This window comes from Pan paniscus, chromosome 9 (assembly GCF_029289425.2).
Source record: "Pan paniscus chromosome 9, NHGRI_mPanPan1-v2.0_pri, whole genome shotgun sequence".
Classification (NCBI taxonomy): domain Eukaryota; kingdom Metazoa; phylum Chordata; class Mammalia; order Primates; family Hominidae; genus Pan; species Pan paniscus.
In genome coordinates this window covers 61,340,029-61,353,958 of record NC_073258.2, presented here as the reverse complement: position 1 = coordinate 61,353,958, position 13,930 = coordinate 61,340,029, and the positions used below count along the sequence as shown (strand labels likewise).

Genomic DNA, 13,930 nt, shown 5'->3' with positions numbered 1-13,930 from the left:
GGTCAAGGGTATATCTTCTGAACCCTCCCAGCTGGGATGAATAGGCTTAAAGTGACTAATCCACTCCTTCATCACAATCTGCCTAAGCCTTTGGATCCCTTCCTCTACATTAAACCAAGGAGATCAGGCATTTTCAGCTCACCCACAGTGGGTCATCTTTTAATCCATATTTCAGCTAACCAAGCAAATAAACTAGAACTTTTTTAACTCTGCAAGCTGCAACATTAAATGCAGAATCCCTGCTTAGAGGGCCCAAATCAATAAATTCAGCCTGATCCAACTCTATGTTCTTCCACCATTATCCCACGCCCTTAATATTCATTCCCATGCCTGTTTTCCAGATTTCTGCTTATATAAATTAGAAAACTCAAGCAGTTCTTTTCAAGTGTAGCACACTTTCTTCTGTATCACATTCTGAACCTCACCTCTAGGGGCCTGCTGGGACTTTAGTTATAGGTCTAGAAGCAAACAGGGGCCTTGGGGGTGGGTCCTAAGGAGAATCAACATTGTCTTGCTTGGCAATGCCTGAGGAGAGGCCATCACTATCGGGGAACCTGCACCGATAGTCACATAGGTTCTTTTCTGTTTTCCCTAAGCGTCGGCTGGCTTGAGAAATAAAGGGACAGAGTACACAAAAGAGAGAAATTTTAAAGCTGGGCATCCGGGGTAGACATCACATGTCGGTAGGTTCCGTGACACCCCACAAGCTGCAAAAACCAGTAAGTTTTTATTAGGGAGTTTCAAAAAGGGAGGGAGTATGCGAATAGGTGTGGGTCACAGACATCAAGTACTTTACAAGGTAATAGAATATCACAAGGCAAGTGGAGGCAGGGTGAGATCACAGGACCACAGTACTGGGGCGAAATTAAAATTGCTAATGAAGTTTCAGGCACCATGGTCATTGATAACATCTTATCAGGAGACAGGGTTTTGAGAGCAACTGGTCTGACCAAAAATTTATTAGGTGGGAATTTCCTCTTCCTAATAAGCGTGGGAGTGCTATGGGGTCTATTTCACCCCTACAGCCTCGACCATAAGAGACGGGCACACCTAGGGGGGCCATTTATAGGCCTATACCCCCAGGCGCATATTCTCTTTCCCAGGGGTGTTCCTTGCTGAGAAAAAGAATTCAGCGATATTTCTCCCATTTGCTTTTGAAAGAAGAGAAATATGGCTCTGTTCCGCCCGGCTCATCGGCGGTCAGAGTTTAAGGTTATCTCTCTTATTCCCTGAACAATTGCTGTTATCCTGTTCTTTTTTCAAGGTGCCCAGATTTCATATTGTTTAAACACACATGCTGTACAATTTGTGCAGTTAATGCAATTATTACAGGGTCCTGAGGCGACTTACATCTTCCTCAGCTGACAGGATTAAGAGATGAAAGTAAAGATGGGCATAGGAAATCACAGGGGTATTGATTGAGGAAGTGATAAGTGTCCATGAAATCTTTACAATTTATGTTTAGAGATTGCAGTAAAGGCAGGCATAAGAAATTATGAAAGTATTAATTTGGGGAACTAATAAATGTCCATGAAATCTTCACAATCCACGTTCTTCTGCCATGGCTTCAGCCGGTCCCTCCGTTTGGGGTCCCTGACTTCCCACAACACATCACTGTTGCATTAGGCAGTGCAGGGTTTATCTCCTTAGACAAAGGTGAAAAGGCTGATGGCAGTGTGGGTTAGGGAGGGGGTGTTGCCACTACTGGTGATGGGGAAGCTGTTTTTTTCTGGCAAAAAAAAGTCCCCTGAGAGTTTACAAGCTCAGTGTCCCCAGCTTCATCAAGGTCCTACTGCACATCCCCATTCCAAGTTGCAGGGTCCCATTCTTTTTCAATCAGTGCTCTCGCTTTAACAGTAGACACCTGGTGAGTCTATGCATGCACCTTTTGTTGCAGGTCAGCAAATCGCATGATAAAAGCTTGTGTCTGATTGTCCACAATTTCAGCTCTTTCTCTACAGAAGATAAGTCTCTTACTCCGGGCAATCTTAGAAGATTTAAGGCTCAGTATCTGCTTCTGAAGCTTAGAGTTAGAATCCCTGAGTTCATAATTTTATTTCATCACTTTGTCCAGTGAACTTAGGAGCAAAACCAAAAAAAGAACTCCATCCTTAATATTCTGTTTTTCTAGATCCTCTCCTGGTACCAAAATCTGTATTAGTCAGGGTTCTCTAGAGGAATAGAACTAATAGGATAGTCAGGGTTCTCTAGAGGGATAGAACTAATAGGATAGATGTATACATAAAGGGCAGTTTATTAAGACCAGAAGACTAAATGAGTCTAGTCTTTCCATGTTTTTCTGCCTCCTTTTATTCTGGCTATGCTGGCAGCTGATTGATTGAGGATGGGTCTCCCTTTCCTAGTCCACCAACTCAAATGTTAATCTCCTTTGTCAACACCCTCACAGACACACCCAGGAACAATACTTTGCATCCTTCAATTCAATCAAGTTGACACTCAATATTAACCATAACAGACAGCAAACACTGTTCCATCTCTGGAAAGTTGCAATATATATATATATATACATATGATATATAACCTATATATATAATATATATATTACCAATGTCAATAATAGCTTTTTATTAAACTCTTACTATGATCTGGACATTCTGCTAAGTGCTTTTTATGTGTACTTTTTATTTCACATCATCACCACAAACTTTTGAGGGAGGGTTTCTCATTATCTTCATTTTATGGATGAAGAGAGGTTAAGTAACTTGCTCAAGATCACAACTGTTTGGTACAGGATCAGGGTTCAAATAGGGTCACTCTATTATCAGAATCACATACATGTAACTACCTAGGTTTCCGCTTTCGTGTCCATTTTCTTTTCAAGATCACATTGAAAACCAGCTTACATGGTTTTAGCCTTCCACACGTGTTCAGTAGATTACCAAGAACTGCAGGAGCTGTGTTTGTCCACGGAGTCATCACTCAGACTCTTGTAGGCATTGAACTAGATTGGTAAATGCAGCAAATTGGTAAAACCTTTTTTTGCTGCTACCTTCCATTATTCTTTCAACCTTTTTTTCCAAACATCACCTGCAAAATGCTTCTCTTTTCTCCCTTTTACAGTATAAGTACCAGTACCAAGAGCCAGCTGTAAGTTTGTATTATCCTTGGCCTCTTCAGTTCTATTCCTACTTATGTTTCACATTCTTTGTTAAGTTTTTCCTCTGAGATACCATATACATATTTTTTCCTGTGGTAAATGAAGTCCCTTTTTTCAATCCTATCTTCAAATACACAAACATACATACACACTTCTAATATGTTTATCTAATTTCTGTATATAACATTTTTCCAAGGTGCTTTACTGAATTTTTTAAAGAGTTTATGGTACTTTTTAGTTTATATTCTTGGATGTTTGCAATATATGTTATTCATACTTAAATAACAGTAGTTTTAGCCATTTGTTTCAACTATTTTTCTTATATAATTATTTTGGTTAATATACCCCCAATAGTAATACATAATAGTCTACATGTTTATCTTGATTTTGACTTTAATAAGATGGTACTACTTTTTTTTTAATCATTAAACATGATAAAGACTTGTAGACTGAGACAGATGTTCTATCTTGTTACAGAAAGTATAATTATTTATATTTTACCAATAATGTTTAAGTCACTAATAATGTTGGATTGTATTAAATGTCCTATCCTATCAACACTGTAAACATGAGTAGCAATTAACAGGTAACGTTTTTCTTAAATTTATTTATTATATATATTAGAATATTTCAGTATTAAAAATCTTTGTAGAGTTGAAGGAACATCCCAAATGTTCATGATGTATTTTATGTTACATGATGGATGATTTGCTCTACTGTTATTTTTTTTCCAATGGTGATTTAGATAACATGAATCATCTCTATGTCTGGGTATTTGGAAACTAAAGAAGTTTATTGAGCTATTTTATTAGTCCAGTTTCTTTATATTAGGATATAATTTTTGAATCATCTGAGATCAAATTTGTAAAGGAAATAAAAAACTCTAATAATGGAATATTATAAGGTAGAGAGTCCAACCAACTTGACTAGCTATTTTGGCTAAATGAAAAATAATTGCCCCATTGATGGATTCAGATGAAGTAGTATATTCTAGTTATCAAATAACTGGGAACTAAATTTTATGTGCTACTATTTTATTTTATAACTTTTTAAACATATTTTCAATGAGAATTATTTTAGTACTTTTTTGTTTATTGTATTCAATATTAATACCATATAAGAATTACTTCTTATCAGGAATTTGAAAGCTTTATCTTTCAGTGTCCTCAAACAGTTTTAATATCATTCCAGTTAGCTATTATTTGAAAGGCTTGATAAATTATCCGATGGACTCATCTGGCAGAATTTTTCTGTTCTTTCTGGGAAAAGAGAAAATTATGTGCAATCTCTTGCTTTCTAAGATAATTGACCTGTTTATACATATCTATCTAATTTGGAATAAAGTTTACTAAGTTGTGATTTCCAATACTTGTTTAAAGCTTTTTATCTCCATTTTTTACTCTCATTCTTATTTTATTATTTCAGTATCCTTATCAGTTGCAGCAGGAATTAGAACAACAAAAGGTCTGGTGAGTAATATTTTGTGGGGGGTATCAAAAGGAAAGGATTAATCAATAATGTATTCTGCCAGGGTATAAAACAGGTTTTGTTTGTTTGTTTTTAAAAAAGTCAGGAGCAACTATGAATTTTACTTAGCAGGATCTGTCTCAAAAATTACGATAAGGCTAATGATAGAATTACTGACATAATAATGGATATTTTGTCAAGGTAGTTGATGAGGGAATCTTTATGAAGATATGGAAAATTATTTAGAACAAATATGAAGTGGGATCACTCAAAAAAACTCTGCAGCTTGGGATTCAGCCCATGACAGTCGCACCAAGTATTGGTGTGGCATAATGTTTATTGACCAATTGATTAAAAGGTAGATTCTGGCCGGGCGCGGTGGCTCATGCCTGTAATCCTAAGACTTTGGGAGGCCTAGGTGAGTGGATCATTTGAAGTCAGGAGTTTGCAACCAGCCTGGCCAACATGGTGAAACCCCTTCTCTACTAAAAATACAAAAAATTTACCAGGCGTGGTGACGGGCGCCTGTAATCCCAGCTACTCAGGAGGCTGAGGCAGGAGAATTGCTTGAACCCTGGAGGCGGAGGTTGCAGTGAGCTGAGATTGTGCCACTGCACTTCAGCCTGGTGACAGAGCAAGACTCAAAAAAGGAAAAAAAAAAAGTAGATTCCAACTGTATCCAAAAAGGATTTTGAATTTTCAATATAAGAAATTCACAATAAAATTATTACATAAGAAGCAGCAAATTTAAAATGTAACTCTCATGTCAAGATGCCTTTCATAAAGCCAATAAAATGCAAAAGCGAAGATCTCAACAAGGGTTTTTCTGGCTAAACACTATTTGAGTTTTCTTTGTTCAAAAGATAAATATCAAACTCTGGAGCATGATCAATATGGGTTTTCCAAATCTGGCCTAACCCAACTTCCTAGTGTCTGCCGGGACCTGCAGCCACACTACACTCTTCACACTTTCCTGTGTAATTTTAATACTTATAACAAGCCTCCTTACCTTACCCATGAGAAGAGAAGGTACGAAAAGGAATACACAACCGAGAAAAATAATTTAAAAGGTAGACAGGCATGAGAGGCAAGCAGTGTTTAGAACAATGATAAGAGATCGGGCACCAGAAGCAAGGAATAGCAGGGAAGGACACAGACATGACTGTCCAGCTAATGTGTAAAAAATCATTGAAAACCCTGATAAATGATTTGGAGATTATCTCATCTTCTCACAGGAATTATCTGAAGAATTTAAGCTGGAGAATAATGGGATCATATTTGTGTTTTGGCGAGAGATCAGAGTTGAAACCACTATAAGGAGACAAGTTAGAAGACTATTGAAATAGTCAAGATAAAGGTAGACAGCAGTGTAAAGTAATTAATAGAGATATATCTGAGGATGATGTTGGATTGCTTAATTAATTTTCAATTCTTTCTAGGTTGGAGGTAGTCTAGGAATGAATATCACCAGTTCAGTCTTGGCTATATCAAGGATCTTAATCAATGCAATAAGCTTGACATTTTATTCATTCCGTTACCGTTACTGTAACCACGATCAGTTGTCAAGTAATTGTTACATGACTATGTCCATTTTAATGGTGAGTGTTTTCTCTTTTCATGAGATATTATCATAGAAGCAAGTCTGGGGGAGTGCTGGCTCTGGCAACAACAATAATTAACATTCCCTAATTGCTGAATGACTTTGGAAGTTGGAAGTGATTGAGAAATAGAATAATCTTTCATTTAGGAGTCAGGTACACATCTCATCTCTGTCTTTATTTTTCCTCTATATGTGATGAGGCAAAATGGGAAGAAAGCTTATAGTTATAGAACACTTACTCCTTAATAGTTACTGTGCTGGGCATTTTGCATAAATTTTTCTGTTTAATTTTAAAACATTGATGCAGTGTCTACTGCTATCTCCTCCAGACCCCTCTAAAAATGGGGTCAAAAAGTCAGTCCCGGCCGGGCGCGGTGGCTCACACCTGTAATCCCAGCACTTTGGGAGGCCGAGGTGGGCGGATCATGAGGTCAGGAGATCGAGACCATCCTGGCTAACATGGTGAAACCCCATCTCTACTAAAAAATACAAAAAATTAGCCAGGCGTGGTGGCGGGCACCTGTAGTTCCAGCTACTCGGGAGGCTGAGGCAGGAGAATGGCGTGAACCCAGGAGGTGGAGCTTGCAGTGAGCCGAGATAGTGCCACTGCAGTCTGGCCTGGGCGAAAAAGCGAGACTCCGTCTCAAAAAAAAAAAAAAAAAAAAAGATGTCAGTGCCTATTCTCAAATAATAAAGTAAAATTGTCTTGAACAGTATTTTATAAGTGGTAACTCAGTATCCTTTCCCACATCTTTGGATGTTCTTGCAACGTTAACCACTTTTATCCTCAACATGTGGCACCTGAAAAATTCTCAATCTCCATTCTGAATTTTACTACTTTTTTTGTACCAGTTATCCTTATTTCAATGCTATCTCAATTGCTTTATTCTGAAAATTGCCACTTACACAATATTTTGTAAGTAATAAAACTTCTTGATGTTTTGGGCCATTGGGTAAGTGTGGGGGGAAGAGTTCTTGCAGCACATCACAGCAGACTAAAATGCACAATTTAATCTTTATAATTATTATTATTATTATTGTTAGAGATGGAGTTTCACTCTTGTCGCCCAGGCTGGAGTGCAGTGCAGTTCACAGTGCACATGGTGGCACAATCTCTGCTCATTGCAAACTCCACCTCCTGGGTTCAAGTGATTCTCCTGCCTCAGCATCCCAAGTAGCTGGAATTACAGGCATGTGCCACCACGCCTGGCTAATTTTTGTATTTTTAGTGGAGACAGGGTTTCTCCATGTTGGCCAGGCTGGTCTTGAACTCCTGACCTCAGGTGATCCACCCATCTCAGCCTCCTAAAGTGCTGGGATTACAGGTGTGAGCCACTGTGCCCAGCCAAATCTTTATTATTAAAAAGCCTATTGGTCATTTTTGACACCACCAAATTTTCGGTTACTTTTCCTCTCTGAACTTTCAGCCTTTCGCCTTGCTGCTTAGTTCTTTTCCTCACTGTGCCCTTCCCTCATGTGTATGTGGAAACTCAACACTCTTCCTAACTTACTAGACAGAATCAACTGCATTCTGTTTACTTCATTTCTAGCTAATCCCACATACATAGTCTTGAGGGCTACGTAGTCACACCAAAATAACCGCTTGAGGTGTCTTTGCAAAACTAATTTACTTACCTTGAGATATCTAATGCTTTTTATAGTAAGCAATTTTATTTCTTGCCACTCACTCAAGATAAGAAAAGAAAGTTTCTTTTGAGAATTTGACAAATTTTCCCAATGTCACTCAGTTAGAAATTGGCAAAAGCAAGATTCAATTGTAGAACTTCTTATTTCCCTCTTATTTGCTATTGCTATCCCGAAGAAGAACCTTACTTTTAGTTTATGAGGCTCTCTTCATTTATAGACTTTAATGGCACAATGATAGAGACAAAATCTGGAATTGGCCAGGTTCATAGGGCTGATTTCGTGGGCATGGGACCTGTGCAGTTACTCAGGACCTCAGAGTTAGAAGAGCCCTGTGCTTGGTCTAATGCTCTGCTGTTGCTATCTTGAAATTATTTTTTAAAATTTTAAACAAGACACTCTGTAAATTACGTAGCTGGTTCTGCATCCATCTCAATCACCTTTCCCAGAGGCCATGATGAATTCCTATTAACTGTGTGAACATTTTTATGCCTGTTCTTATAGCAGAGGACTTCCATAAGAGCTTTCTGGAATTTGAAGCAATGAGTCTCTTCTTGCCTGGGCACCTTTACATTCAGTCCACAGGTCTATGAGCCCATAGTGTATGCCTCATCACAGGGTTGGCACCCCGGTAGACATAAGAAAGAGAATAGTTCCCTACCACAAAGGAACTTTGGTTCTCCTGGAAGAAAAAGATAGAAATGCTGGAAAGCATATAATTATTAAAGAGGCCAGAAAAAGTTGAGCTCTAGAAAAAAGTAGTTAGAGTCTACCACCTGGAATCATTAGGCAGAACCATGTGAAATTGCCAATGATCAACTATACTTAACCTAGAAAGACAGCAGTTTCGTATAGCTCAAGCAAAGATATATATGTAATTTTAATAAGAGAGTCTATAAATTACATAGCTGGTCCTACGTTCATTTCAATCACCTTTCCCAGAGTCCATGATGAATTCCTGTTAATTGTGTAAACATTTTTATGCCTGTTTTTATAGCAGGGGACCTCCATAAGGGCTTCCTGGGATTTGAAGCAACGGGTCTATTCTTGCCTGGGCACCTGCACAATCAGTCCACAGGTCTATATACATGCTATGTTTTTTGGAAGTCCAGCCCTGTATTTGTTTTTGTAAATAAAGTTTTATTGAAATGTAACGAACCCATTTATTTACATATTGTGTATTGCTGCTTTTGTGTTATAATAACAGGTTTGAATGTGTGTGCCAGAGACCTTACGGTCTGCAAAACCTAAAATGTACATTATCTGGCCTTTACGGAAAGCTTGCCATCTTCTAGTCTACACTTCTAGATGGTAAAATCCTTGAAGACAGGGGAATTGTCTGTTTTGTTTGCTGTTCTATCTTCTGTGCCTACAACAATGTTTGAAACACAGAGGCCACCACAGCTGTTGAAGGCACAAGAAAATAAAAAAGCAATGAATGCAAATATTCTCAAGGTCTCCTTAAGTCTGCCTCACTCATATCCTGAGCTCTTGGTCTATTGGCTCTTCCGCAACAGAGGGACTATCCCTAACCATGGAGAGAAAAAGAGAGAATATTTAAACCAGATAATCCCTGCATCAATCCGGGGTAAAATTAATAGAAATAAGTGTACTGCCCAATTGTTCTCCAAATTTTGACTATGTTTCTTGGCTGAAGACTAGCCCTAAAGCCAGTGCTCTGGGGAGATGGATTAAAGACTGACCTACTTGATGTTCATTGTTGTATTAGCTTCTTATTGTTACTGTAACAAATTACTACAAATCATTAGGCAGAACCATATAAAATCATTTAGTGTCTCAAGACAATACAGTTTGGTTATCTTCTGTTTCTGGAGGTCAGAAGTTCAAAGTGGATCTCACTGGGCTAAAATCAGTGTGGGCAAGGCCGTACTCCTTTCTGAAGGCTTAGGCAACAATAAGTTTTACTGCCTTTTCTGGCTTCTTTAGGCTGCCTACATTTCTTGGTTTGTCATCCCATCCTCTATCTTCAAATCAAGCAATGCAGCATCTTCAAAACTCTCTTGAACTCTATTCTGCCTCTTGCTTCCACTTATAAGGATTCTGTCATTACTTTGAACCCACCTGAATAATCCAGGAAAATTCTCTCATTCCAACTAATAAGCAACCTTGATTTCAGCTGCAAATTTAATTCTTTTTGTTGTGCAAAAAGAACAATGGTCCCCCCAGGGAGGTCTGCATTCAAATCCCCAGAAGCTGAGGATTAGGGGACTAGGATGCAGACCTCCCTGGGGGACCATTACTCTGCTTACAATCACTAAGATATGGAATCATAGTATTTTCTCAATGATATGAATTTCTAGTACTCAATAGGATATGATGACAATTATCTTTATACTACCTTCCTAACATTTTAAAGCACTTTCATCTTCCGTGCCCACAATAGCACTGGGAGGTACTGAACTAGGGAATAAATGTCTGTGATTATTTTATTAGTGAAAAAAGTGAGAAGTTACTTCAGCAGATCAAGAATTGGTCAAGGGTATGGCTGCCACTGGGAGGCAGGTTTCCTGACTCCCAGCCAGTGCTTTTTCTCTTATGACATTGTGGTTACTGGTAAATGTTTTCACTTGTCATCTCCATTTCTCACATTCCCTTGTTATGAGTTTTCTCCTAGGGTACGGATGGCATGGTGCTCCTCTTAAGTGTGCTGGAATTCTGCATTGCTGTGTCCCTCTCTGCCTTTGGATGTAAAGTGCTTTGTTGTAGCCCCAGTGAGGTCAGTATTGGCCTTCATTTGAAGGTATCTGTATTACTTTTGTATTGCTGTATAATCAGTTAAACAAACTTATAGTCTTAACACAGTACACATTCATTATATTTCAGTTTCCATGGATCAAGAGTCTGGGCCCAGTGGATGTGGGTCCTTGGTTCAGGATCTTATGACTGTGTCATCAGGGAGTTGGCCGGGGCTGTGGCCTTGTCTAAAGCTTCTGATTCTCTTTCATGTGAATGTGGCAGAATTAATTTCCTTTAAGTTGAGGACTCATGACAATGTACTTTTTCTTTGAGACCAGCAGGAGAGCCAGAGTCTCTAGTGCTTTAATCCTCTCATAAAGCATTCACATGAAGAGGTGAGGTCCATCCAGAATAATGAGTTTTTTTATAAACTGAAAGTCAACAAATCAGTCCTACACACGGGACTTGTATCCCATCTTATACACAGGTTTCATCCACACTTGAGAGAAGGGAATCACGAGGGGTCAGTGAGTGTCACCTTAGAACTCTGCCTAGCACAAGAGCTAAATAAAAGCTCTTTTCCCCCTTCCTTTCTCACTCAAAGGGCATAACCTCTGAATCCAGATAAGAAAATATTTCACAACGAAGAGGTCCCCAAAAGTACTTGGTTTTATTCTATTATCCTATTACAACAACTTTTCCTGGAATACGGAAGGAATGTCATGATCTCAGACTTCTCTATCAGTCTGTGCCCACCTGCCCACTCTCTTACCCTGAGACCTGCAGCAGATGCTCCTGGCAGTTAAGCCAAAAGAACATCACACAGAGAGAGGAAAGTGAGGAATGGAAGGAGAGAAGAAATCAAGAAAGAGGCTCTAAGAATAATGGGGTGGGATATCCTCCTAGAATTGAGGGTTCCAGAATGAGGAAATGGATAGTAAAACCCCAACAGCTACTCATTAGCTTCATTACCCAAAGTCTGAAAGGCAGACAAAACCATCAGCCAAAGAATAAAGTAATTGTAGTTTGATGAGATTGTTTCTCTGGTGCCCTTCTCCATCATTTTGTGCCTGTCTGTCTTCTTTAGGGATTCCCAGGCAACACCATATCCCACTCCCTGACAACCCTCCCTCATAGAAGAGAGATTGACTATAGCGCATTAACTCTAGTAGTGGGGTTTTGCATTGTAAAACCCTAGAGGTGAGAGATTCTCAGCAATTACCAATGATTTTGTAATTTCATCAAGTGAAGTAACTTTCATGTCATAATATTTAAGTCTGTGTTCCCTTTAGCTCTTTGCATAGAAGCTGGGGAATGTTGTTTCCCTAATCCCCTGGTTTGAGTCCAGAAAAGCAGTGGCTTTGGGGCATATCTTGGCTAAATCTCTATTTCTTCCTGGTCCCCCACCGTGCCCTACCAACCGAATGTTGCACTGAGTTTGTGGAAGAATAACCAGAACTTTTCTTAGTTTTGTGAAGATCCCTGCTATTCCGGGCCAGTGTGGTTTTTGCAATGCTTTATTCGTAACCAGCAAATCATGATTTGGGTATGTTGATGTCATCAGCGTGAACAACCTGGTTTGGAAGAAGAGCCCGATATTTTTCATGATACCGTGGTTTGCCCATCGTATTGTGCACTGTCATCCACATGTAAGATTGATCCTCTTGCGAGACCAGGGCAGTGGTCATCAGCAGCTCAGGTCAAGAGCTATCACTGAATGTTGCGTCCTAAATCTAGCCTGATCTAAAGAATGACTGAGAAGCCCCACATGACTGATATTGAGAATGAATCAGAGAAGAAAAGAGTAAACTCTGATAATGATGACTTTATGTGGGCAGGAAAGGGGCACTCTGTGGTGATTGGGTGACTCACCTGTGGCATTCTGATTGTTTGTGCTAATTACACCATCAAATTCTCACATGGCAGAAATAGCATCTCCCACACCACTTAAGACAGTTTGATGCCACCAAAAGATCAACAGAAGAATGCTCCAGAAATCTATGCTGACTGTAACACAAGAACCCCACAAGAGAAAGTACCAGAATCCAACTCCAATACTGATAGACATATTGATATCATTATTATATGTAATCCAGTTATGATCTCTGTGTGTGTGTGTGTATATATATATGTGTGTATATATATTCAAAATTATGTTCTCATTTTTTCCCCTGGAACTCAACAACTCATTTCACTGGCTCTTTATCGAGAGTACTAGAAGTTAAATTAATAAATAATGCATTTAATGAGGCAACAGCACTTGAAAGATTTTCATTCATCATTAGGACTTTATATAAAGGCATTAAACTGGCAAATAAGATTTGGAAGCAGAAGGGCAAAAAGGTATTGCTAAAACGAGGTCTCCATGCAAAATACATACTTCTGCTCCCCTGTATAACATTCCTCCCACTTACTTGACTTTTTTTCTGCCATATTTGGGGACCAAAGTGCTTTTTCCTTCATGAAGTGGAGATTCATGCCCTTCTCCCCCCTCCTTTTCCTTCTGCTTTCCTTCACCCATAGAAAGTACCTTGGAATAGCATAGTCAGTCCTTGCATGTGCACAAGCTATCATTTCAGTAAAAGTATACATGGAGTAAAAATCATATGAAGGATCAGATTCAACTTATATTTTCTATTTCTTCTTCTTCCTCTCCTTTCCCCCACCTTCTGCTGGGCAGAATTATATCTTAATCAAATGTGTATCCTGTGTCACACATGGAAATGTGCAACATATGGTATTTGTTAATGTTTGTTAATTACATTTGCTTTTTTATTGCAGAGCAAAAATAAAATTAGAAGCAATACTTTCATGTGCTACCTCCTTTCTATTCAGATGCAATATGATGGAAAGAGACTAAATGTTGATGTTGACAGTACTGTATGGTGGTAAATAATGTGGACTTTCTAATCAGATGACCCTGGGTTTTCATCTTGCTATCTCATCTTTGTTGTTTACTACCTATGTAGCTATGAACATGCCACAAAATTTCTCTGTGCTTCACATTTCTCTTCAGCAAAATAGTAATAATATTGTCTGGCCCATAGACCTATGATAATTTCTTGGTATAATAAAGATAGAGCAATTAGTACTCTGGTACATACGGAGCCTCAAAAGCTTTAATTAATACATATACATATATATGTACATATATACGTATTATTTATATTTGTCAGTTCATCATTTTATTCAGCATATATTTGTAAAGTATCTACAATGGGGCAGACATTGTTTTAAGCATATAAGAAAATAGCGGTGAATAAGAGAGATAATATCCTTCCTCTTGTAGGTTAAACTTTTATGGGACAGGACACAGATTAACATAAAACAATTAATCAAAACATTTTTATATGCTGTTAGAAGCTAACTGTAAGAATTAATGTGCTGGAGAGTGGTTGTTGGTA

The 13,930-nt window shown here is 38.5% G+C and overlaps 1 protein-coding gene across 1 annotated transcript in view; it reads left to right on the top strand.

The window, feature by feature from the left end:
• The window catches only part of MS4A4E (membrane spanning 4-domains A4E), a 39,725-nt gene extending 26,654 nt beyond the window's left edge, over window positions 1–13,071 (top strand). Inside the window, exons 4-7 of the mRNA XM_057299157.2 lie at window positions 4,544–4,587; window positions 6,025–6,183; window positions 10,465–10,566; window positions 10,674–13,071. Coding sequence (XP_057155140.1) covers window positions 4,544–4,587; window positions 6,025–6,183; window positions 10,465–10,566; window positions 10,674–10,733 — 365 coding nt within the window. The 3' untranslated portion in view covers window positions 10,734–13,071. The remainder of the gene's footprint in view (window positions 1–4,543; window positions 4,588–6,024; window positions 6,184–10,464; window positions 10,567–10,673) is intronic.
• The last annotated feature ends 859 nt before the right edge of the window (window positions 13,072–13,930 follow it).